The sequence below is a fragment of the Girardinichthys multiradiatus genome, chromosome 12 (assembly GCF_021462225.1).
Source record: "Girardinichthys multiradiatus isolate DD_20200921_A chromosome 12, DD_fGirMul_XY1, whole genome shotgun sequence".
Classification (NCBI taxonomy): domain Eukaryota; kingdom Metazoa; phylum Chordata; class Actinopteri; order Cyprinodontiformes; family Goodeidae; genus Girardinichthys; species Girardinichthys multiradiatus.
The window spans coordinates 42077074-42102857 of NC_061805.1; the positions used below are offsets into that span (position 1 = coordinate 42077074).

At 39.2% G+C, this 25784-nt stretch overlaps 1 protein-coding gene across 1 annotated transcript; it reads left to right on the plus strand.

Annotated features, from left to right (window-relative positions):
• The first annotated feature begins 7293 nt into the window (after positions 1 to 7293).
• npc1l1 (NPC1-like 1) lies at positions 7294 to 24778 on the plus strand. Its single transcript, XM_047380460.1, has 21 exons — positions 7294 to 7501; positions 9852 to 10013; positions 10112 to 11023; positions 11105 to 11398; positions 11491 to 11714; positions 11802 to 11902; positions 11991 to 12163; positions 12447 to 12575; positions 15348 to 15530; positions 15630 to 15744; positions 15833 to 16098; positions 17031 to 17120; positions 17212 to 17402; positions 18520 to 18647; positions 18757 to 18886; positions 18969 to 19024; positions 19470 to 19620; positions 19750 to 19981; positions 23175 to 23288; positions 23430 to 23592; positions 23678 to 24778. The coding sequence occupies exons 1-21, from the start codon at positions 7460 to 7462 to the stop codon at positions 23797 to 23799; spliced, it is 3978 nt and encodes a 1325-aa protein (XP_047236416.1). The 5' UTR covers positions 7294 to 7459; the 3' UTR covers positions 23800 to 24778.
• Positions 24779 to 25784: the final 1006 nt, after the last annotated feature.

A 25784-nucleotide genomic window follows, 5' to 3' on the forward strand; every position in this document is an offset into this window, starting at 1 on the left:
CTTCAGAGTGTGTTCGGAGGATTGTAACTGAGACAGTCTCCGGGACACTCTCCTTGCAAGTTAAAACAAACTAACTTCTCTGTGTCTTTCTTTGTGCAGATGTTGTAATGAGTGTTGGGGTTTAAACCTAACAATCTGTCATTTCTGGCATTCACGATAATTTGACTTCAGAAAAACCGATATCTTCAGTAAAAACACCTGCTAAAAGGCTAGCAATGTTCTCCAACACATTGCAAACTCATGAAACTAGGAGGAAACCTTTTATTTTGTTATCTTCTGACCAGATCTACAATATATCACAGGCCTCAGTTCTTCTTCACTGTACCACAATCTTTTTGCAGAACCATATTCCCAGTGAAGTAGATATTTTAGCTTTATTCTACTTTCCAGGGTTGAACATTCATAGGCAACATCTTATAAATCTTCTCAACTGCCATGGTGCATTGTTTTTATATAACTGGCTGTAATATATTCTTGTTATCTTTTAAGGTGGATCTCTAGACTCATTCTTGTTCAACATCAGAAAATCTTTTAAATTTAATCAGGATTTTTACTGGGGCACAGTATCTTTTTCCCAAGACAAAGGCCCATAGGAAGCTCAACAGATAAAACAAATGCATTAACGGTCTGCGGTTCTGTTTGTAATATATAAACCTAATTAGAAATAAAAGATGATTTATGAGTACCTGTAAGGAGTAAAATTGGCTTAGTCATGAATGATGTCTAAGTGAGACATGAGTGTAATTACAGTTAGAGATAACTGTGATGGACATTTATTACGGCCATACAATAGTGTTACGTTGTTGCTGATGATTTTTTTTGTCTGATAATGAAGATGGGGCTATGAACCCCTGTTATCTGAGTCCAAGAAGTCAGCTTTCCCTGTGGTGCAGCCAGAGCAACGAGAGCTCCATAAATAAACATTGCTAAGGATGTGACACTAAAAAGGGGAAAATGTTATCTGCATGTCAGATCAAGTCGAACATTTCTTGAGACACCCTGAACCCTGAGGGGCAGAAGCCATGATTTCTTCACAGCTCACGTTTTGTAAGGGCTCCCTTCCTCTGTCACGCTTTCAAGCACCTACTGACAAAATCGTTGCAGAGAAATGAAAGATGAATTTAAATTTAAACTTAATACAGTTCAAATATGGGAATGTAAAGTATTAGTTTTTAGGTTAGAATAGATATGTTAGGATAGATGTTTTTATCAGGTAATGACTCGTTTTGGATGTAAGTGGAATTGGTTGTTGGTGTTTTTCAAGTGCAAAATAACACATTCGTCCTTTACGGCATTTCTCATTAGAAATGTACTGTGCCATAATGAATTATAGTCATTAAAAGAAATTTCTGCCTCAGTATTTCAAAGTAACTTTATAGGAAATTAAATAATTTTTTCTATTTTATTTTATAGCTGAAGTTTTAAATAAATAGTGTGGGAAATTTTATTTGTATTTTATAATTTTTCTCACATTCAGTTTGAGTGAGTTTATAATTTTAGTCCAGGACAAACAACAGTTTTTGTCTAATTCAAGCTAAACAGTATTTTCATTTTGTATGTAACATTTTACATCAGAGATTTACATCCTATATTTTTATCTTTATGACCTGAGAGGAACCAGTTTAACATTCCAGGCAAATTCAACATCATGAAAAAGAAGAAAAACAATTATGGTGCAGATTTTAGCATATTTTAAAGAAAAAGAAAATGTTTTATCTGATTTACGTTTAAAATGTTGCTTTAGGTAGGAATGTAATTTAACTGTGTTCCTTCCATCTATGTAACTTCAATTCACAGGAAAACAAACAAAAAAAAAACTTTAAGTCACCTTTTTTTTTTACAGCAGGGGTTTATTCAACGTAAAAATATGTTTCTATACTACAAACCTTAGCCCAAACTGCCTGCAATTATCAGATCGTTGAGGAACGTTTTAATTATTCCTGTCTTCCTATTTTCCTGGGGAATAAATACGATGTGACCAAGAGGTTCATTTCTTTAAGGGAAAAATAAGAGAATATTTCATTTGATTAGAGGTTTTATTATGATTATCAAAGACCTTACAGAAATAACTATGATATTATTTTTCCTTACCTTTTCGGTCATCCCTGGTTCTGCATATTGTAATTACCATTAAACGAAAGAATATTCAAGTGAGCTTCCCACAGGGGAAAAATTAAATACATGAACTAATGAATATACTTCTGTTTGTAAATATTTCAACTCAAAATAAGTTCACAGGTTGTTCAGATTTCTCAATTAGATTTAAGTGCACTTAGATGTCATCTTGCATGCTAAAATAGATTAATGAAAAAAATACGTGTAGTTCAGACCAAAGCGACATAAAAAACATGAACTTTATCATCACAGATTAAACTTATGTATCTGATGTGATGTCAGTGAAATAAATGGGAGATGTAATCAGTTATAAGCTAAATTTCTCCTGTACTCAAATTTTAATTGAGTGAAATGTTCTTCCAACTTGCTAACAGATTATTTTGGAGGGAACCATTGCACTTTCTATTCAGCTAAAGTTAATGTTGAACTTTTTATAACTAGTTTTTATTGCTCAAATGATTAAGACTTTGAAAACAAATAGCAACATGCTTTATCTGTAATTTAAAACATAATGAATTAATATTTGTTGGCACCCCTGGTGAAATATGTAATAAATTCAGTTTTTTTGCAGCAGCATAATCTCACACAGTCACATTTAATGAATTAGAATATGTGTTAAGGCGAGGCTTGCTTGTCAGAATAAAAGCACCTTTTGAAAATAACAACCTTTAAGTAGGTATTAAGCATACTTAACCCTACATTTCTTTATTAAAAAGTCTTTTTTTTATTTGTGTGATGTAATATTTGCATCTTAAATCTTGCTTTCATTAGCTGTAAGCGGAAAATCATCATAACTAACTGAAATAAAGACTTGGAAACATCAGTTTGTGTGTAATTAATCTATATGATGTGTTTCACTTAGCGAGTTGAGATACTGAAATAAATTAACTTCCTAATATTGTTCTGATTTTTTTAATTGGTCTGTTTATCAGGTGAAACAAACCACAGTTTCTCTTTAATACTGTTCACAATGGGAAGGAGAAGAAAATATATCCTTTAAGTAGGGACGGGGTTTTTTGAGCTTGTCTACAAAAACTGCAATTCACCAAAACTGAGCAATATTTAAAAAGTTTAAACAATCTATTACAGTGCACAATTATTTAAAAAAAGCAGAAAACGTATTATAATAAATTTGAATGCATTTATTTCCCACTAGGTTAGTAAATAAAAACATGAAATGTGACAAAAGCACTTTTTTGTTTTCTTGCAAAAGAATATTTTTATTTTACGTCTTAGTAAAGGAACTGGTAATACTTGTAATAGCTTGTGTGAATACTGCAGAGTTAGAATATGCTGACAATCTGTCATCTGTCTATTGCTTATTTTTCTGTTTTGGAGCAGACTGATCAGATTTATTTTCCTCATGTTTTAGCTGTATGAACTACCTTTGAAGTAGTAAGACCATATTTTATTTAAATGTTGTTTATCTTTTAAAAAGAAGTACATTTCCTATTTCTAGCAACTGTCATACTCATTTAAATGTTAAATGTAAATTTTTTAAGGTGTATGAATGAAATACTAAACTAGCACAAATTGTGACATGTGAACATATGCAAAAATGTTGGTTAATCTTTACCTAAAACCTTTATAGATGGGCAGAGCTTCTTTTATTGGATCATTGGACCAATCGAGCACTGCCAGAATAGCAACACAATAAAACAATAAACCATAGATGGATTGTGCAAAATAACTTAATTCAATCTATTAAGATTTTTGTTAATTATTGAAAGAATTCATATCCTTACAAATGATTATTGTTACTGTTTATGAATGTTTGTACTGATTGATGCACACTCCCAGGCAAAGTGTGAGACACACTTTGTCATTTAATGGTTTTCTTTATGTTTCTGACTATTTACATTGTACGCAAATTCTCACTGAAAGCATCAAAACTGAATAAACACATACAGTGCCTTGCGAAAGTACTCGCCCCCCTTGAAGTGGTCAACCTCTTGCCACATTTCAGGCCTCAAACATAAAGATATAAAATTCTTATTTTTTGTGAAAAATCAACAAGTGGGACACAATCGTGAAGTGGAATGAAATTTATTGGATGTGTCAAACTTTTTTAACAAATAAAAGGCTGAAAATGCAGTGTGCAATATTATTCGGCCCCCTTGCGTTAATACTTTGTAGCCCCACCCTTTGCTGCAATTACAGCTGCAAGTCGCTTGGGGTTTGTCTCTATCAGTTTTACACATCGAGAGACTGAAATTCTTGGCCATTCTTTCTTGCAAAACAGCTGGAGCTCAGTGAGGTTGGATGGAAAGCGTTCGTGAACAGCAGTCTTCAGCTCTTTCCACAGATTCTCGATTGGATTCAGGTCTGGACTTTGACTTGGCCATTCCAACACCTGGATACGTTTATTTGTGAACCATTCCATTGTAGCTTTGGCTTTTTGTTTCGGATCATTGTCTTGTTGGAAGATACATCTCCGTCCCAGTCTCAGGTCTCTTGCAGACTCCAACAGGTTTTCTTCCAGAATGGTCCTGTATTTGGCCCCATCCATCTTCCCATCAATTGTTACCATCTTCCCTGTCCCTGCTGACGAAAAGCAGGTCCAAACCATGATGCTGCCACCACCATGTTTGACAGTGGGGATGGTGTGTTCAGGGTGATGAGCTATGTTGCTTTTAAAACATATCGTTTTGCATTGTGGCCAAACAGTTCGATTTTAGTTTCATCTGACCAGAGCACCTTCTTCCACATGTTTGGTGTGTCTCCCAGGTGGCTTGTGGCAAACTTTAAATGAGACTTTTTATAGATATCTTTGAGAAATGACTTTCTTCTTGCCACTCTTCCATAAAGGCCAGATTTGTGCAGTGTACGACTGATTGTTGTCCTATGGACAGACTCTTCCACCTCAGCTGTAGATCTCTGCAGTTCATCCAGAGTGATCATGGGCCTCTTGGCTGCATCTCTGATCAGTCTTCTCCTTGTTCAGGATGAAAGTTTAGAGGGACGGCCGAGTCTTGGTAGATTTGCAGTGGTCTGATACTCCTTCCATTTCAATATGATTGCTTGCACAGTGCTCTTTGGGATGTTTAAAGCTTGGGAAATCTTTTTGTATCCAAATCCGGCTTTAAACTTCTCCACAACAGTATCTCGGACCTGCCTGGTGTGTTCCTTGGTCTTCATGATGCTCTCTGCGATTTGAACAGAACCCTGAGACTATCACAGAGCAGGTGCATTTATATGGAGACTTGATTACACACAGGTGGATTCTATTTATCATCATCAGTCATTTGGGACAACATTGGATCATTCAGAGATCCTCACTGAACTTCTGGAGTGAGTTTGCTGCACTGAAAGTAAAGGGGACGAATAATATTACACGCCCCACTTTTCAGTTTTTTATTTGTTAAAAAAGTTTGACACATCCAATAAATTTCATTCTACTTCACGATTGTGTCCCACTTGTTGATTCTTCACAAAAAATTTTAATTTTATATCTTTATGTTTGAAGCCTGAAATGTGGCAAGAGGTTGACCACTTCAAGGGGGCCGAGTACTTTCGCAAGGCACTGTATGCAATTATGTAGCAAACAGAAAATTGTAAAAGAACTTCAAATATGTTTTATATTTTAGATTCCTTAAAGTAGTCGCCCTTTGCTGTGGTGACTGAAATATTAACCTTTGGCCGTCTCTCAATGAACCTCTGGGAAGTTATTTCAAGACTCTTTGGAAAACTATTTCCGGTGACCACCTCATGAAGCTCATGGAGAGAATGCTAATAGAGCAAAGCAGTAATCAGAACAAAGGGTGGCTATTTTGAAGAATCTTAAATAATAGTGTATATTTTATTTTTTGGGTTGGAAAAAATATAATAATTTAAAAATTAAATAATATCCAGCAGACATGATGAAGGTGATTGACAAAAATAACAACAAAAAGTTAACTAGTCCAAATCTCAAAATCCAGATAAATAAATGAAACGCAGTCCACAAAACAAACTCTGAAGCATCGGCTAATAAATGCACACATCAACATCTATATTGCTCATTAAAAAAATATATTTAGAATAAGTCAATTTCAGTCGAAACCTGGACACAACAACAAATGGTTCAACATTAGCAGCAGTTCCGACTCGTTTTTACCCTCTGCTTTAAATTCTGCACACTGCTGTCTGCACAGCATGCTATGTGTGCATGACAAATTGCAAATTTTTGCAACTTATCAGCAAATGATAAAACAGAGAACATCTTTCTATCTGTCCCGATTCTCCTTGTCTTCTCAACAGCTGCTTTTATTACAAAATTCAATCAGCACCTTCGCCCTAATCATGCAGGCGTTTCTGTGGTGTAACTGCAAAGCCTGGACCATTTGCCTTTATAACTGCACTGACCTTGACATAACGTGATAATGGCATTAATCACAAGGTTGATCTTAGGTAGGAGATATGATTCAGAAAATGATTTAATATCTCGTCTGTGTGCAGGGAGGCCGCCCATTATTGAAACTGTAACGAAGGAGCTTTGGACAAACAAAAGGCTTTTAGAGAAACTGGAAAGAATTAGTTTGGTTAGAAAGAGGCCGTGTGTGTCAGACAGATCATGTGTTGTTTAAACAGTTCACTTATATATGTATATATATATATATATATATATATATATATATATATATATATATATGTTATGATCACTTCCATGGCTGCAGGTGTGTAAAGTTTGATGTGGAGAACATTGTCCCCTACTGACTAAGAATAGGATGTCATTAAACTTCATGCACCTGTAAAAGTAGGACGACAAATACTTTTGGCAATATAACGGATCTGGTTTGAACTTTACAATTAAATGATCCTCAAAAGATTATGCTCAGTATCATCAAAGAGGGCTGGGATGATTAGAGAAAAAAAACTTCATTCAAAGGTGTATCTGAAATTTATCAATAGAAACTTGACAGATCAGAGACAGGCAGTACCAGTATACAGTCTGATACATCTCAGGAAAGTCCTGGGTGAGGCTGTTTGTTTTGGATTTTCCCAAATAGTTTCTCCAAGTTGCTCTAAGTCACCTAGGTAACCACATCCCAATTGCCCCTACGTTAATAATCAAATAGGGATATTGATCTCCCATAGCTCTGATTGGTCGTCCACAACATCACACCACATAAGAGAGCTGTGACATCACAGGAGGAATGACGCTGAAAAAGGCGGATTGTTTTTCTTCCCACCCAAAAAAATTAGTTAGATGGAAAGGCGATAAACGAGGACAGCCCAGACATTGAAACCTGCTCACTGTTTTTGCCTGATGTGTATCTCAGAAGGACAGTGGTGATTATTAAACGCTCAATCCTCCTGAAATTGAGGATTCTGATTCACCTGTTGCTGAAACACTCCAGGAATAATGCTTTATGCAGCGGTTCTCGTCACGTTTCTGGCATGTCTGGTGAGTAACGGGCTGTTTGTTTTTGTTCTGGCTCACTGGGACCTGGTAAATGTGTGCTTGTGTATTCTGTTAACCAACTGAGCTAATAATAAAACACTGTTTCTTATTATTTTATGTTTGCAAAATTTTATCTTCTCTGAAAAGTTCAGTAAGAGATGAACTGAGACCAGAAGTGGAATAATCACAGCATAAGCCAACCAGCTGAGTAAATGTATTGTAAAAACAAATGTAACACTTAAATTATTTCACCAGTATTAGACATAAACCAATGCATGATGGTACAATGTATTATATTAAAATGGCATTCCTCATACTTTGTTATTAGGGTTTGGGCACAGATAAAAAATGATTTCAAATTAATTTATGGTGGTTTGAGATGCCCAATAAAACACCTGGCAATGTCTCCTAAAAGAAAGTATCCATGTTGTTTTGTTAGTAATCAACATAAAGGTTTGACTGATGTGTTCAGAGTGAAAATAAAGCGCATCAAAAACAAACTTGGGAAACGTGCTAAGATCTTGCACCGGTTAACAAAGTTCTAATGCAAAAATTTGAGGATATTCAGTTGAAGCTAAAGGTGCTCCAACCTAAAAATATTATTATTCCAGGAAAACATGCAGTGATGGATTACTGATTAAAATAAATTTTTAACAACTTAAAAATGTAAAACATACATTATAAAAAGCTTTAGTAGCAATTCCCAGGGGTGCCATTAATTATTGCACCAGTAATTTTGCAATAGGACTCTTTCTTTCACCCACTAAATAAATATGCTCAAATTAGAGGTAGATTTGTTTTTTTTATTTTAGTTTGAGAAATATTGCTACTGCAATATAAGATTAAATTGCTTTAAGACTTTTTCTCACCGGTTTAACCAGGGGTGTCCAAAAATGTGGAGACTGCTGTAAATTCACTGTTTTAAATTATTGATAATTTGATGTATTGTTTTTCAAGGTCTTAGTACAAACCAGTATTCAAGTTTTTAAATATACTTCAGTACAATATAAATGGCCATGTCTGTCTCAGAAAACACATTAGTAACATAGAAAGTGTTATTGAATGAAATTATAACATAGGACAAGTTCAGCTTATAATCAACATAGCTAATTACATGTAGTTTTTTGTCAATTAAAGTCCTACAAACAAGTTTAACCTATTTAAATAAATGCCCAAGTCATTATAAATTCATGAGTCTGTTGTGAGGTGAAACTAAATGTGTTACAATAAATTCATTTAGCTTTATATTTTTGTCATGAATTTATAGCAAAGTATAATTACAAAGCACATTTTATTGGAAACTGATTAAAAAAGAAACATTTATTAACTTGTTTTTAAAAACATCCACATATGAAGCAAACATTTCAGTGTAAAGCTACCACACAACCTTAATAGAGCCAGATAGTTGTCTGCCACAAACATACACATTAATTATGAAACATTACTATGACAAAATGTACTTATTGTTGCATACAGTTGAAACCAGATATTTACATAAACTGTATAAAGACACAACATTTTCTCCGCACTGTCCAACATGAAATCAGACAGAATATGTCCTGTTTCAGGTAAGGTAGGTTTATTTATGCAAGCTATGTGGCATAATATTGATACATAGAATTTATCAGAGCATTTGTAACACTTTCTTTAAAGTCAGAAGTCTACATACACTAAGACAGTAATGTAATTTTGAAAAAATCCAGGTGATGAAGTCACAGCTCTGAACGCGCCTAATAGGTTATTTTACAACATTGGAGTTAAATGGAGGCACACCTGTGGATGTGTTTTAGGGAACACCTCAAACATGCTGCCTGCTTGTGTGAAATTCTGGAAAAAAACTAAACAATACATAAAATAAGATATCAGTAAGGAATTATGGACCTATGCAAGTCTGGTTCTTATTAGGGATGTCCGCTGTTTAGGAAGGGGTGTGTTTTTGTCCCAGGGATGAATATGTTTTGGTCCGAAATGTGAATATCAACCCCAGAACAAAACTAAGAGACCTTCTGAAGATGTTGCTGAGTGTCATTATTCACAATAAAATGCTGTACCAAACTCCTGTACCAAACCTAAAAAGCCTGATTACAGTTTTAAAAACAAACTTAGACAAATAATATCACATTTAGAGGCCTGTCCTGTGGTCTGATGAAACTTAAATTGAAGCATTTGGCCGTGATGACCACAGTTATATTTTAAGGAAAAGGATAAGCATAAAAGTTCGAGAAAATCATCCCAACTATCAAGCACAGGGGTGGCAGTATTATGTTGTGTGAGTGGATGGATGGATGGATGGATAGATGGATGGATGGATGGATGGATGGATAAACTAAAAACATCCTTGCCTTCTCCATAGGTGTCTTCAGATGTTGAACACCGACTGGGTTACTGTGCCTTCTATGATGAGTGTGGTCGTAACCCAACTGTGGGAGGAAGCCTCATTCCTCCCATTGTCCCATGTCTCAATTACAGCAAAGCCCGGCACCTTACAGGAGAACACTACAAAAAGCTTAAAGAGGTTTGTTTCTCACCTGAGTAAAGCAAGGTTAGGCACATTGGGACTGTTATTTTTGTTATTTATTTATGAGAATGACTGAAAAACTCTGCTTGCTGCAGGTGTGCCCCATGTTGGACCAGGGAGAAGGCAAAACATATGCCTGCTGCAACATACAACAGCTCAGTTCTTTGGAAAGGAGTCTGACCCTGTCCAAAGCTGTGCTGGTCCGCTGTCCATCCTGTGCGGAGAACTTTGCCCACCTGCACTGTGTCACCACCTGCAGCCCCAACCAGACACAGGTGGTAAATGTCACAACGGTCACCAACGTAACTTACTTGAATAGGTCAAGGGATGCAGTGGTGGCCTACCAGGCGTATATCAGTAGCTCTTTTGCGGAAGGCGCCTTCCAGTCTTGCAAGAACGTCAGGATTCCAGCCACAGGAGGCTTTGCCATTGCCACCATGTGTGGTCGGTATGGATCCAAGCTGTGCACAGCCCAGCGTTGGTACGATTTCCAGGGCGACACCAGTAACGGCCTAGCCCCACTGGACATTGACTTTCGGCTGCTGAAGGAGAATGACACTACAGGACTACCAGAGGGGATTGTTCCTTACAATGGCCGTGCTTTAGGGTGTAATGAGATGACGACAACAGGTGGGGAGGCGTGCTCCTGCCAAGACTGCCTAGATTCCTGCCCGCCCATGCCACCTCCACCTCCGCTCCCTGAGCCCTTCAGATTGCTGGGAGCAGATGGATTTTTTGTGATTTCTATGATCTCACTCTGTCTCCTAATATGTGCCTTTGTGCTTTACCTCTTCGTGTATTACTTTATGAAATCTCAAAATGGAAGAGATAAGGAGAAAACAAGAAGAAAAGGGAAAAGCAAAGACGAGAACAGTAATGAAGTGGGTCAGCCCGTTATTAACCCATCTGAGGTGTCATGTGCAGATGAAACCAGCTTGGCAGCTCAAGCTTTCATGAGTAAACAGTTTCAGCGTTGGGGAACCCTCATGGCTTCTTATCCCCTCACAGTAAGTAGATCTAAAAGAATCTGTACCATCTAAATACAGAAAAAGATCAGCCAGATGAATACTTTTCCATCTCTACTTAAGGTTCTCTTGGTGGCGGCCATTATTGTGGTGGTTTTCTCTGTTGGCCTCAAGTCCATCAAGCTCACCACTGATCCGGTTGAGCTGTGGTCCGCTCCTAACAGCAGGGCCCGGCAGGAGAAGGACTTCCATGACAGACACTTCACTCCCTTCTTCAGGACTAACCAGCTGATCCTGACAGCACCAGGAAGAAAAGGCCACATTTATGACTCTTTGCTGTTCGGGAAGCAGAACTTCAGCGGGCTTGTGTCCAAAGATCTTATCATTGAGCTGCTAAATCTCCAGAGAAAAATACAGGTAATGAGTTGGTGGCATAAACCAATGATTGATGTTGTTTGAAAATCGACTATATGCTACTCTTGTTGCCTTTTTTATCTGCATTGCTGTAGGATATTGAGTTCTGGTCAGAGGATTTGAACCGCAGAGCAACCCTAAAGGATGTATGTTATGCACCGCTAAACCCATCCAACGCCTCCCTGACTGACTGTGCGGTAAACAGCTTGCCACAGTACTTCCAGAACAGCCTAGACAACATTAATGCTAAAGTAAATATGACTGAGCTGGGAGTAACCAAGGAGGTAGACTGGAGAGACCATCTTATCTACTGCCTCAAGTATGTATTAATGTAAGGCCGAGTGATGTAAAAGTTCCTCACATAGTTCAAATGTCCCAACCTTCCCCTCTTTGGCCTCTTCTCAAGCTCTCCACTGTCCTTCAAAGACATCACTGATTTAGGAATGAGCTGCATGGCCGACTATGGAGCTCCAGTATTCCCATTTCTAGCAGTGGGAGGCTACAAGAGTGAGTGTCTTCATGTTTTACTCAGAATTAATTTGCAAAGCACACAACCAAAAGGCCTTTCAGCTTACTTCAACATGTTTTTCTCCAGATGACGAATTAACCAACTCCGAAGCCTTCATCATGACCTTCTCCCTCAACAACTACATTCGGAACGACCCCAAGTTCAAAGTAGCTCTGCAGTGGGAGACAGAGTTTCTCAAAATTGTCCAGGACTACCAAAGTGACCCAGCTGCCAACTTCACCTTTGCCTACATGGCTGAGGTAAAGTAAGCCATAGGATCTCCACAGTTCTGCTTTTCCTGTTTTTTAACGTTCCATTTGTTGTACTTTCATTAGAGATAATGTCAACAGATCTTTTACCTACTGGCTATAATCACCTCCTATCCATAAAATAAGCTGTTATCACTGGCTTTGCTGATAAAGAAATGTTGCAGCAGCTTTTGTTTGCCGGGGCATAGAGTTCTCTGTCATGTCCTTATCAGACTGACTACTAGAAATTCTTCATGTCCCGTTGGTCTCTCTCTCTCTCTCTCTCTGCCCACAGAGATCTCTGGAGGATGAAATCAATCGGACAACAGCAGAAGATATCCCCATCTTCATGATCAGCTACGCAGTGATCTTTGTTTATATTGCAGTGGCACTGGGAGAGTACTCTTCATGCAAACGCTTACTGGTAAGACTACGGAGAGTAAAGTGTAATTTCAATACAATAGAGTACTTCAGCATCACACATCATTCTTAGCTACTAAAAGACGTCCCATCCACCTATATTGTCAATAGTAGTCAAAAGAGAAGTAAAATGTTTATAACTACTATATTTCACATACAGCGCCCAACCAAACTATTTGTTCCTGCTGATCTTCATTTTTGTCATGTTACAACCACACACTTTAATATATTTTATAGGTTTAATAGTCAAAAACGTTTGGCTGTGAAAAATGTGAAGAATGGCGCTTGCATTTATATTCAAACCCCTTTACTCTGACCTTACCTAATAAAATTCATAGCAGTCCATTATGACCTTCAGAAGTCACCTAACTGGTTAATTCTGTAGCTGTTCTCTGAAGGCCTCAGAGGCATGTTAGAGAAAATCCTAGAGAAGAACAGGAACTCAGAAATAGTGGACCCTTAAATGTATCAAAAATAATCAGTCCTATTAAATAAAATCTATTATTTTTTATTAGTCTCATCTATTAAACATCTATCTGAAGTTTTTTACTTTACACTTCAACTAGCAATACCAAAGGAAAAGCAATTAATTGCATAAAAAAGTCCCGTAATTACATACTTCAAAGAGAAGAATGAGAAGTATATAATATAAAAACATATTTATTCTCAACATCATATTATTAACAATCCAGTTAAAATTGAATGACTATATTGCAACAGGTTTGGTATGGAATCAATAATTACCTATTAGTAATCTTACAGTTTTTAAAATATTAATTAAGTTAAGAAAGAGAAGGTAACATAAATTAACGAATGGCAAAAGAAAACAAAACAATATTTCTGAAGGGAATTGAGAATGAATATTTAGCATATCACCAGCTGATTAAAGATCTAACTTTATTTTATTTTTTTACAGTCAGAAGAAACATGTTGAAAAAATAAAAGATTACCTTAAAACCTAAATCTTTCAGGGGTGTAAATAATTTGGACCTTAAGTGTAGACTTTCCTGGCTAAAGGCAGAACTCTTACTCAAAGTTACCAACAGGCTTTAAAAACACAAACAAGAATGCTTTTATTTTAAAACCTTACTGACTTCTAAACCAACAAACTAATATCATTCACTTAAAGAAACATTATTCAACATGTATTGCTTGGCATTTAAATGGAAGGTTGATCATGCAGCTTCACAGTCAAACTTTGCATTTGAAGTTGGTTTGACAATTGCAGGAGTATTTTTTACAGGATAGAAGATTGAAGTTATTGTCAAGATGAAGGCCTGGATATGTGTACATCTGTGTAGGCGTATGCATACAAAACGTCAGAAATCTGAGCATCTGCAAAACTACATTAGTGAACAAATAGCGTCATGAAGACCAAAGAACATATCAGACATGTCAGGTCTAAAGATGAGAAGTTTAAAACAGGGTTAGGTTATATAGAATATCCACAGAGATCAACAGCTCAGTTGGAAGAATTTGTTGACAGGATAACAATAAGTTGTGCACTTTTTAAATCTGCCCTTTATGGAAGCGTGGCGAGTAGAGCCCTTTTGTTGGAATAAATTCTGTTAACGTTTTCCACAAGCCATGTAGGGAGCACAGAAAACACGTTGAAGCTGGAGATCAAAATTTAACTTTTTGGCCTAGATGCAAAATGCTGTGTGGCAAAAAAAAGGAAACTACAAATCAATCCAGGCATACTGAAATATTCAGGTAGGGATTGTTTTCTCATGAGCTGCAGTGAAATGGTTTAGATCAAAGCATGTTTGTGTGTTAGAATGGCCCAGTCAAAGTTCAGACTTAAATCCAATTGACAAATTGTGGCAAGTATTAAAAAAATGATGTTCACAGGCACTTTCTATCCAATCTGACTGAGCTGCAGCTATTTTGCAAATTAGAATGGGCAAATGTTTCTCTACAAGTGCAAAGCTGATAGACGTACACCTCAAAAGACATCTGTAATCACAAAGTTCTGGCACAGCTTTTTACAAATTCATGCTATAGTTTCGGATTTGTATTCAGAAATAAATTTAAAACTATATGTGTTTTTCCTTCTATTTAACAAAGAGGCAGTTCTCGTTGGTGACAACAGAAAATCCCAGTAAAACTACACAATGGTTGGTTGTAGAGGAACAAAATGGAATAATGTTTAGCTGGCATCATTACTTTAACTAAGGCCTTAATTTAAAATTTGGGAATTTAAAATTCAATATAATCAGGTCAAAATAAACCCAACCAAGGTGTCATCAAAATGGGACAAAATAAAACAAATCAAATAAGTCATCTCTAAACGTGTTCTTTTAGTAAGTTAAATAACATTTGTTCCTCAGTGACAGAATATTTTTAATAATCATGTAAATCTGTAACAGCATCAGCTATTATTCAAAATGACTTGAGCATCTGCTAAAGTGTAGCAACCCCATGAGCAAATGTCTGCCAAACAAACAGCGTTCCCAACGCCTCCGTTTCACAGTTTGTTATTGATACAGCTTATGACTGTTGTTAAGCTGTAGCTTCATTACTTTGTTAGTTTTGCTATAAAATAAACTTAAACAGGGCCTCTGGTAAGAGGGAAGAATTGATGAAAAGGTCCTTATCGGGTTCAACGATAAGCGCACGCTACCACATTGTGCTTGTCTCAGCTACATGGTGCTTATCTTTACTCTGGAACACGTACTGAAGGTCTACTCATCATAAAGTTATAAAATATCAAAACAGTAATAAAAGAAATAGAAAGGGGGGAAATTCTGTATTTATGTATGTGTTTGTACTGTAGGTGGACTCCAAGTTTTTAGTGGGTTTGGGAGGAATCCTGGTGGTGGGCTGTTCGGTCCTGGCCTCCATGGGTTTCTACTCGTGGATTGGGATCCCGTCTTCGCTGGTCATCCTGCAGGTCGTGCCTTTCCTGGTGCTCGCTGTTGGAGCTGACAACATCTTCATCTTTGTTCTAGAGTACCAGGTGCGTCCCTCGTTTTGCATCAGAAATCCGCTGAATTGCTGACAACTTAAACTTTAACATTCATGTAAGTTATGTTACATTACCATTACCTCCTTGCAGAGGGATGTAAGGAGGAATGAAGAGACCCGGCAGCAGCAAATTGGCCGTGTGCTTGGACAGGTTGCTCCCAGCATGCTCCTGTGCAGTCTCTCAGAATCTGTCTGTTTCTTTTTAGGTAGGATTTTTTATTCTTATCTCTACAATATCAGAAAAAAGAGAAGAACTTGTTAATCTTTGAGCATTTTTCTGTTTCGCCTCTCCAGGTGCCTTGTCCACCATGCCAGCCGTGAAGTCTTTTGCCCTTTATGCTGCTCTGGCCGTGTTAATGGACTTTGTCCTCCAAATCACAGCATTCGTAGCACTGTTGTCCCTAGATGCTCGGCGTCAAGACAACAACCGCTGTGAACTACTTTGTTGCGTTACTGTGTCGACACATCGTCCCAAGAAGCCAAGTGAGGGCTTTTTGCTGCCTTTCATGAGGAAGTACTATGCCCCCGTCCTGCTAAACCATTTCACCAGGATCATAGTGGTAAAGCTCCTCACACATTAGATATAACCTAAGACAAGCCAATTTAAATTGCGTACTGCTGTATACGTTTGATGCTAAAGTGCCTTACAAAATCATTTATTCAGTTACAATTTTATGTGATAAACCAACACAAAGCAGTGCATAATTGTGAAGTGGACGGACAATGATACATGAATAAGCTTTGATATAAACTATTTCTATTCTCCTGCTGTATACGCAGGGTTGTTGTCCTGCTGGAGGGTGAACCTCTGTCTCTTTCCCTGAATTTACCCTCTCCTAGGTTCTCAACTTACCTGTCGCTGCTGAAGAATAGCATCGCTATCACCTTCGTGCCACCACCACGTTTCAGTGTTATCCAGCATACATAGCATTTTGCATGTAGTCCAAAAAGATTTACTTTGGTCTTATCTGGCCAAAGCACCTGCTTCCACATTGTTGCTGTTTCCTCTATGTAGTTGGTGGCAAGCAGTAAACAGGACTTCTCTCAGCAATGCCTGCAGACTAATCATGTCCTGTTGACAGATTCAGGGGTCTAAAGCCTGCAGTTCCCGAGCTGCAAGTAGCTCTTTTGGACCTTCCACGTGGTTCTTAATAACGATGGAACCAACTAATGTCTTTAAATATAGATTTGACTGAGATGTTATCACACACGGGTAAACTCTGTTTCGTAATTAAATTACTCGTTGCACTGGATTATTTTTAGGGGTATCAAAGTAGTGCTCTGAAAACATGTGCATACCACACATTTCTCTTCTATAACATAATATTTCTTCTACTACACAATTATGAATTACTTTGTGTTAGTTTGTTGCATAAAATCCCAATGAAATATATTGAAGTCTGTTGTTATAATGTGACAACCTGTGTAAATGTTTAAAAGATTTAGGAAGTTAACATTTGTTTATTACCCTCAACTTTGTGTTTCTTCTCAGATGCTGGTTTTCATCTTCATGCTGTGTGCTTCAATATTCCTGATGTTGCATGTGAAAGTGGGACTGGATCAGGAGCTGGCAATGCCAAAGGTTTGCTGGAGTCGCTTCATTCAGGATCAACTAAAAACACAAAACGGTCCTCTTTGCGTTGCTTCACATGGATTATTCTGTTCTGTTGCAGGGGTCTTACATGCTGGACTATTTCCAGTACCTCAACAAATACTTTGAAGTTGGCGTTCCTGTTTATTTTGTAACAAAGAAGGGATTCAACTTTAGCACAGTGGAGGGCATGAACAGCGTCTGTTCCAGTGTGGGCTGCAATCAGTTCTCGATGACTCAGAAGATCCGGTATGCCACAGACTACCCTGAACGGTGAGTCAGCTTGAATCTTAATTGGTTCCAATCTGAATATCAGAGCATAAATCTAACCTTTGCATCTATTATTTCCTTCCCATTGCAGACTTTCTGCATGTGTCCTTCATTATCATATCTTTTCCTGGCAAGTTGCTGAACCTGTTGATTTTGTAGCTGTAACCTCTACCCTACAAGCCGGTCGGGTTAGTTAATGATGAACTCAGTTGGAAAAATGTTGCTTAACTAGGATGAGAGAACAATTGCCCTCTGTAAAAACTTGCGCTCCTCTTCTTGAACTAAAAAAAAAACATTTGAATTTCTACCAGCTGCGTAGATGCAGCACTGCAGAAGAAAAAATCATTCAGTGATGTCTGACAACCTTGATGCTGGAAAATTTAGAAATATGGGAATATATACTAATAAACAACATTAACATGTAATGTTTAAAATGTATACTATTAAACAACCAATTATATTAATAATAATAATAACCTGTCCACCTTCTAACCACCGTTCTCACTTTTCCTGATGCGTAGCTAAGCTTTGGTCCACATCCAGCCTTGTTCTTCACAGTTCCAGGTGTTTTAAACTTTGTAATTATTGCTCTGACTGTAGATTAGCTTAGTCGAGGAGCTATATTTCTGGTTCCCATTTCCTGATTCCCAATGATCTGCCTTACTTGTATGGTATCTTTTCTTTACCATTTGAAAGAGTGGTTAAGATAAATTGGCTTTTTTGTAATGTCATATTTATAGAAACATAGCTTATCATTGGTTACTAATTAAAAAAAGCACTGATCACCTTAAAAGGTAAAGTATATAGTACGTTTAAAAAGGTTTGGTTACATTAATAGGAATTGTTTGGGCACCAATACTTGGGGCCCCACTGATTTGGTGAAAAACAGTAATTTCTTCAAAATGTGTCGGGGGTTTTTTTACCCACTGAATCAATTAAAGAATTTGTTTTCAGGTATATTACACACCTTTAACACTGAGAATAGAGGACACTTTATCTGTTGGCCCAACTATTCTTCTAAACTGAACTGCATCCATTGACTGTGAACCATTTGGTTTTGACCATCATATTAGTGTTTATAGTCTGTCCTTCTTTAACTAAGTGATGATGTGACCTTCAGATCCTACGTGGCTATTCCTGCTAACTCATGGGTGGATGATTTTATTGACTGGTTAAACCCTGGATCCAAATGCTGTCGCCTCTACACCTCTGGTGATAAAAATGGAACTTTCTGTCCTGCAAACATATGTGAGAGTTTCTCTGTAAACGACACCTTGAAAGACACATTTATCTGTGAATTAATCTAAAAAGGTTTGTCTCTAAACAACACATTTACCCCTCCTGTGTGCCACAACAGCTGCTTTACTCTGTAGAAAGAAATGCATGCCGATTCCTTCAGATGGTGTTGTCAGGCCCTCCATGGAACAGTTCAACCGCTTCCTCCCTGATTTTCTGGGTAACAGGCCTGACCTGCAGTGCTCCAAAGGGTGGGTAATGTAGCTGCAGGTGTAGAAAAGCTGATTACATCACATAAACTACCACCTCACATCTTCATATCTCTTCTGACAGTGGTCTTGGAGCCTATGACACGGCAGTGGTGAGAGATGAAGATGGAGAAATAATAGGTATGTTTTCGTACAAGGTCAAATTTGTACAAAACAAGTGATATAAGTGGTGTTTATTTTGTAACAAAATAAACATGGTTATTACATAAAGAGTGCTTCTCAGAATAGACTGACTCTTGCAGGTCTTCTCAGCCCTAAGACCAAACCATTCTTTTGTTTTCTTCACGTCTTTTCAGCAGTGGTCTGATGACATCAATGCATCCCTAAAAGTAATTTCAGGAAAATGGTGCATATCGATGAAAGCCAAGTCAGATCATGCAGAAAAAAACATCCCAGATCCTCAGAACTCATTCTGTTTTTAAAGAACGTCATTGTGAACAGGAACTTGAAGTTCCTTTTAAATGTTTGGCCTGTAATGTAAATTGCCTCCATGCTGTTAAAACTGTGACACTCACTCAGGTTAGGGGTGATGTCAGTAACATTTCTGACTGTCCTGTTGTCCCAGCCACCCGGTTCATGGCGTATCACATTCCGCTGACCAACTCTCAGGAGTTCACAGCCGCCCTGCAAAAAGCCAGAGAGCTGGCCCACGATATCACAGAGGACATGAGGAAGATTCCAGGCACCTCACCTGACTTTGAAGTATTTCCTTACACGTAGGTGTTTTAATCAACCTTTAATCATCTTCTCAAACAAATGAAATTTAGCTTTAAAATAAATGCAGAATTTTCTGCTTCATAAAAAACGTTTCTGATTATTACCTTTTTTTCTTCCTCTTCTTCTAGGATAACCTATGTGTTTTATGAACAGTATCTGACTATTGTGAAAGAAGGGCTCTTTAACATCTGCCTTTGCCTGCTGCCGACCTTTGTGGTGTGCTGCTTGCTGCTGGGTATGGATCTGCTCTCGGGCCTGCTCAACCTGCTCACCATTATCATGATCGTCGTGGACACTGTTGGGGTCATGACATTGTGGAGCATAGATTTCAACGCAGTGGCCCTGATCAATCTGGTTACGGTAGGAGAATGTCTCTTATTTGGGAGATTAGAGGGCCCCCAATCTGAATACCCTTGGTTTCTGGTGTCTTTGAGCAGTTTTTTTTTTTACCAAAATGTTCACCACAAACTGCCACAGATTTGGACCCCCAGAAATGAAAGTGCCTTGCAAAAGAATTCATATGCTTCAAACATGCCCACATTTTGTCACAACCACAGACTTCGATGTATTTTTTAACACAAAGTAGCATAAAACTGTGAAATGGAAATAAAAATGGGACAAGTCTCACAAGTTGAGAGGTCCATGGTTACTCTGAAGCAGTTGCAGAGCTCCACAGCTCAGATGGGAGATTCTAGCCTTTCTCAAAGAAAAACAAGGAGAGAGCCATAGCTAATAAAAAAAAGCTTATTGTTTTCATTAAGGGGTCACAGCAAACGTGGAAGAATGCGTTCTGGTCAAATGAAGTTAAAATCATACTTTTCAGCCTATTTGTAAAACACTATGTGTGGCGGAAAAAAACTGTCCCCAGTGTGAGACATGGTAGTGAAAGCATCATGCTGTGTGGGGTGCTAAATCTAATTGACAATCTGGAGCAAGATTTGCTTTGCAAAGAAGAATGAGCTCCAGAATTATCTCCAGAATGAGCAAATATTTTAGTGTCTAAATGTACCAATGTGGTAGAGAAATACCCCAAAAGACAGGAAATGTGGTTCTTCAAAGGTTTGATTCAGGGGGGCTAAAATAGAAATGAAAACCAAGCTTCTCCTCTTTTTATTAGTAAAAACATTATCACTGTTTCTTAGCTTCTCAATTATGTGCTACTATGTGCTGGCCTATGCTATAAGTCTGCACTAAACAATAATGAGACAACCAACAATCCCAAAACTATTCCAAGTTCTCCTATTATGCAATAGGTTTTAAACATGTAATTCAAATTCTGGAAAATATACCCCGGACACTTGGTGACACCCTCATGAGGACTGCACAAACGAGGCACGTGACGTCGCCCGGTACGGCAGAGCTGGGGTCCCACCCTGGAGCCAGGCCTGGGGTCGGGACCCGTCGGAGAGCTCCTGGTGGCTGGGTTGCTCCTCTTGGGACCCGGCCAGGCCAAGCCCGAAGGAGAGACACCAGACCATCCCCCAGTGGGCTCACCACCTGCAGGGGGAACTGTGTCGTATCGTCAGACCGTCGGCCACATGTTTTGGACACTCGGGTGAAGAGAGGAGCTGAGCTGTCCACTGATCACCACCTGGTGGTGAGTTGGATCCGCTGGAAGGGGAGAAAGCCGGACAGACTTGGCAGGCCCAAGCGTATAGTTAGGGTCTGCTGGGAACGTCTGGCAGAGCCCTCGGCCAGGGATGTATTCAACTCCCACCTCCGGGAGACCTTTTGACATTGGGGGTGGGAGGCTGCTGACCTCAACTGGGGACATTATCGGGTGGTCGAAGGAGTACTCTCAATCCTGCCATCAGGCATTCCCTGGTGGAAACAGAGGCTGGGGACTCGGGGTTGGACTCTTTCATCACCCAGGTTGAAGTCACCGAGGTGGTTAAAAAGCTCCACGGTGGCAGGGCTTAGGGGGTGGATGAGATTCACTCTGAGTACCTCAAGTCTCTGGATGTTGTGGGGCTGTCATGGTTGACACGCCTCTTCAACATTGCGTGGCGGTCAGGGACAGTGCCGCTGAACTGGCAGATTGGGGTTGTGGTCCCCCTTCATAAGAAGGGTGACCGGAGGGTGTGTTCCAACTACAGGGGGATCACACTCCTCAGCCTCCCTGGTAAGGCCTACGCCAGGGTATTGGAGAGGAGAGTCCGGCCGATAGTCGAACCTTGGCTTCAGGAGGAGCAGTGTGGTTTTCATCCTGGCCGTGGAACCCAGGACCAGCTCTACACCCTCTGCAAGGTACTCGAGGGTTCATGGGAGTTTGCCCAACCGGTTCACATGTGTTTTGTGGACCTGGAGAAAGCATTCGACTGTGTCCCTCGTGATGCTCTGTGGGGGGTGCTCCAGTAGTATGGAATCGGGGGCCCTTTATTAGAGGCTATCCGGTCTCTGTCCAAGCGGAACAGGAGTTTGGTCCGCATTGCCGGCACTAAGTCGGACCTGTTCCCGGTGCAGGTTGAACTTCAGCAGGGCTGCCCTTTGTCACCGGTCCTGTTCATAACTTTTATGGACAGGATTTCTAGATGCAGCCAAGGGCTGGAGGGGGTCTGGTCTGGTTCTCGACTGGAAAAGGGTGGCTTGTCCTCTTCAAGTTGGAGGGGAGTTCCTGCCTCAAGTGGAGGAGTTCAAGTATCTCGGGGTCTTGTTTACGGGTGAGGGAAGAATGGAGCGGGTGATTGACAGACGGATCGTTGCAGCTGCCACAGTAATTAGGGCACTGTGCCGGTCCATTGTGGTGAAGAGAGAGCTGAGCCGAAAAGCGAAGCTCTTGATTTACTGGTCAGTCTACTTTCCTACCCTCACCTATGGTCATGACCGAAAGAACGAGATCCTGGATACAAGCGGCTGAAATGAGCTTCCTCCGTAGGGTGGCCGGGCACTCCCTTAGAGATAGGGCGAGGAGCTCGGCCATTCGGAGGGGCTCGGAGTAGAGCCGCTGCTCCTCCACATCAAGAGGAGCCAGTTGAGGTGGCTCGGGCATCTATATCGGATGCCTCCTGGACGCCTTCCTCGGGAGGTGTTCCAGGCACGTCCCAGGACACCCTGGAGGGACTATGTCTCTCGGCTGGCCTGGGAACGCCTTGGGCTCCCCCCGGAGGAGCTGGAGGAGGTGTCTGGGAAGAGGGACGTCTGGGCGTCTCTGCTGAGTCTGCTGCCCCCGCGACCCGGTCCTGGATAAAGAGGAAGACAACGAGACGAGACGAGACGAGACTTGGTGTTTATTGATACACATATTCTTACTTAAAGTTCAATCAGTTTGTAAAATGAATTAGACAATTGCAAAATACCAATGATGAGATAAATATCTTCAGGCCCTGTCAACACTAATATAGGTTTTCTTCAACAATCTTTGTTTTCTTGCTTTCTAAGAAAAAAAACTGTATAAGGTATGGGATAACTTCTAGTAATGTCTTCATCATTCATCAGTAACTTTCTAAGGCCTGAGATAAAATTGCCACTCACTATGAAATATCCTGTTATAGACAAACTCTATGGTGCTTAATTTAGATAATGATTTTAACTTTATAATCCATGCTATTTGCAGGCAGTGGGTATCTCTGTGGAGTTTGTGTCCCATATGACGAGATCCTTTGCGCTCAGCACTAAGATGACACGTATTGAAAGAGCAAAAGAGGCTACAGCCAGCATGGGCAGCGCAGTAAGTGAACTCTGAGTTTGTTCTTTAAACATTTAAGGCTGAAGCTGATGGATGCAACCAGATATTAGTTTTGTATGACACTGAGAGTGTAATTGTGACACATAGTAGCAGCTGCCTAAGGTTAATATTCCTTCCCTGAAGGTGTTTGCCGGTGTTGCCATGACCAACTTGCCAGGCATCCTCGTTTTGGCGTTTGCCAAAGCACAGCTCATCCAGATTTTCTTTTTCCGCTTGAACCTTGTCATCACTCTTCTGGGGATGGCCCACGGACTTGTGTTCCTCCCTGTGCTACTCAGTTACTTTGGTATGAACATTAATGTGTCTCACTTTCAATTCAGGGCAACAGATGGTAGCAGTGGAACTAAGTGATCGTGTTCCTTGTCTTTCAGGTCCTGGTGTAAATAAAGCAGTGCTGCTGCGGCAGCAACAGACGGCCAAACAAGAACAGGAGACGAGGAATAAAATGAGAGAAGTGTATGATAACATCACCTTAACAGAGTATGAAATATAACAGGAATCTGATTCAAACTCCATAAAAGCTTCATCTGACGTCCAGGAACCCTCACAAATAGATGACAAAAAGTATAAAAAAAGACAAGCAACAGACATAAGAATGCTTTTCTCCAAACTCCTGCGTAATATATGGAGCAAATGTGGACCTAGAGAAGGACACAAAGCACCCATTAAGTCACGTATGTAGCTTCATATGAAAATCATTAACCCAACTTTGTACCTCGTTCAGAAATGGACCTCTGGGAAGAATGACAACATAAAGTAGTGCAATATTTGTACCAATTATGCAAAAGAAGACTACTGCAACACAATGCTTTGTGTGATTTAAGTAGATTTTTTTTGTACTGGATGTGGTTGGTAACCCACCTTTTGCCTGTTGAGTGCTGTAGAGAGCCACCAGCATTACCTGGGTGTAGAATGGATGGATGAATAAATAAATGGTACAATGGGTGCAATTTAGTGCACAATTTACCCAGAAGCCTGGCTTAGAGCTTTAACAGAGCACACTCCAGCTTTTATTTGTCTTTTTCATTGTGTATTATGCATGAAATGTGCAATCAGCAAAGAATGTTTATTAAATATAGAAATGTCTTTTTTTTCAATGAATGAGAATTTTTTTTATTCTTATTTTAAAAAATTATTATTGTACTTAAAAAATTGGTAGGTAATTAAAAGTTACCAATATCATGTGGAAATGTTTATTTGGTTCTAACATGTTTTTAATTTATTATTTTTACTTTTTTTATTTACTTACTCACTGAAAAAGCTGCAATTGTGTGCCTCTACAGCACAAGTCTTTATCATGCATTAAAACAAAATGCCAGTTTGTGCATTTACAAAAGTACTGAGAGGATTTATCCAAGATTGTTTGTTTTCCCATTGCAATAAAGTTAGAAAGAGAATATCCTTGTACATTTAGTGAAGTTGTTAAAAAAGGCTTAAATAAAATGAAAATAGACATATTGTTCTGCTAAAAAGCTCCATGAGGAAGTGATTGAGTGTGGAGTGTGTCTTCTGTCCCTGTTTCACTTCAGCATGTCTGCAAGAATCATGTTGATCCAGATCACGAATGGCTGCTGTTGTTCAGTTCAGTTCTCTTAACAAACCACTGAGACCTTCATGATCAGCAGGTTTATTACTGAAGTTACAGGTGGACGCTATTTATTACATAGGTGCTCTCTGAAGACAACTGGTTGCACTGGATTTGGGTTAAAAAAAGCAAGTGCAACCCACACTTTGAAATCCATGTATCATTATCCTTCCACTTCACAACTATGTACTACTTTGTGTTGGTTTATTACTTAAAGTCAGATAAAATATATTGATGTTGATTGTTGTAAAGTGAGAAAAGTTCAAAGGGAATGAATACTTTTTTAGGGAACCTCTTATATGTTTGGGTAAGTTCTCATCAGATCCTGTAATCTGTGGTTTGAAAAACACAAGTTTTATTAATGGCTGCCCTCCAGTCAAGAGCTGCACAATAGTCTGAGCCATCAAGTGTCACACAGTCAGCAGCACACCCATTCTTTTTCTATGATCAGCACTGATACGGTCCAACTCAACTGCAGAGCATTGCCCCAGATGGAAGCTGCAACAAAGAGGAGAGGATAAAAAATAAGGAAGTAGGGATGAGCATGATGGGATGAAGGGGAGGAAGATGGATAAGGTGAGATGGGGTTCAGGGAAAGGGGGGGTGGGGTTGAAAGAACAGACTGTGAAGGATGGGTGAACTGGGCATAAGTAGATCGCTGGGTGTGGCCCTGCTCCCGAACCTAAGTTAACATATTAACTTCATTAAGGAAATGGAAAAAGACAGAGTTGGATTTAATGTTCTATGGCTTTTGCTTCTTTGTTGTTATTTTAATGGCTTGTTTCAAATTTATTTTATTTCATTTGGCCATAGGAAAAATGAACCAGACCCTGTTATTCCTATCCTTTTAGAACCACCTTTAGTTGCAACAACGTTCAGTAGTCCTTTGCTTT

Bases quoted from the DNA above. Each gene is read 5' to 3' on its own strand.
- npc1l1 (XM_047380460.1), top strand. From the start codon at position 7,460: ATGCTTTATGCAGCGGTTCTCGTCACGTTTCTGGCATGTCTG. The intron at 11,399-11,490 runs GTAATGAGTTGG...GCATTGCTGTAG, and splicing joins ATCTCCAGAGAAAAATACAG to GATATTGAGTTCTGGTCAGA. The intron at 12,164-12,446 runs GTAAAGTAAGCC...CTCTGCCCACAG, and splicing joins CCTTTGCCTACATGGCTGAG to AGATCTCTGGAGGATGAAAT.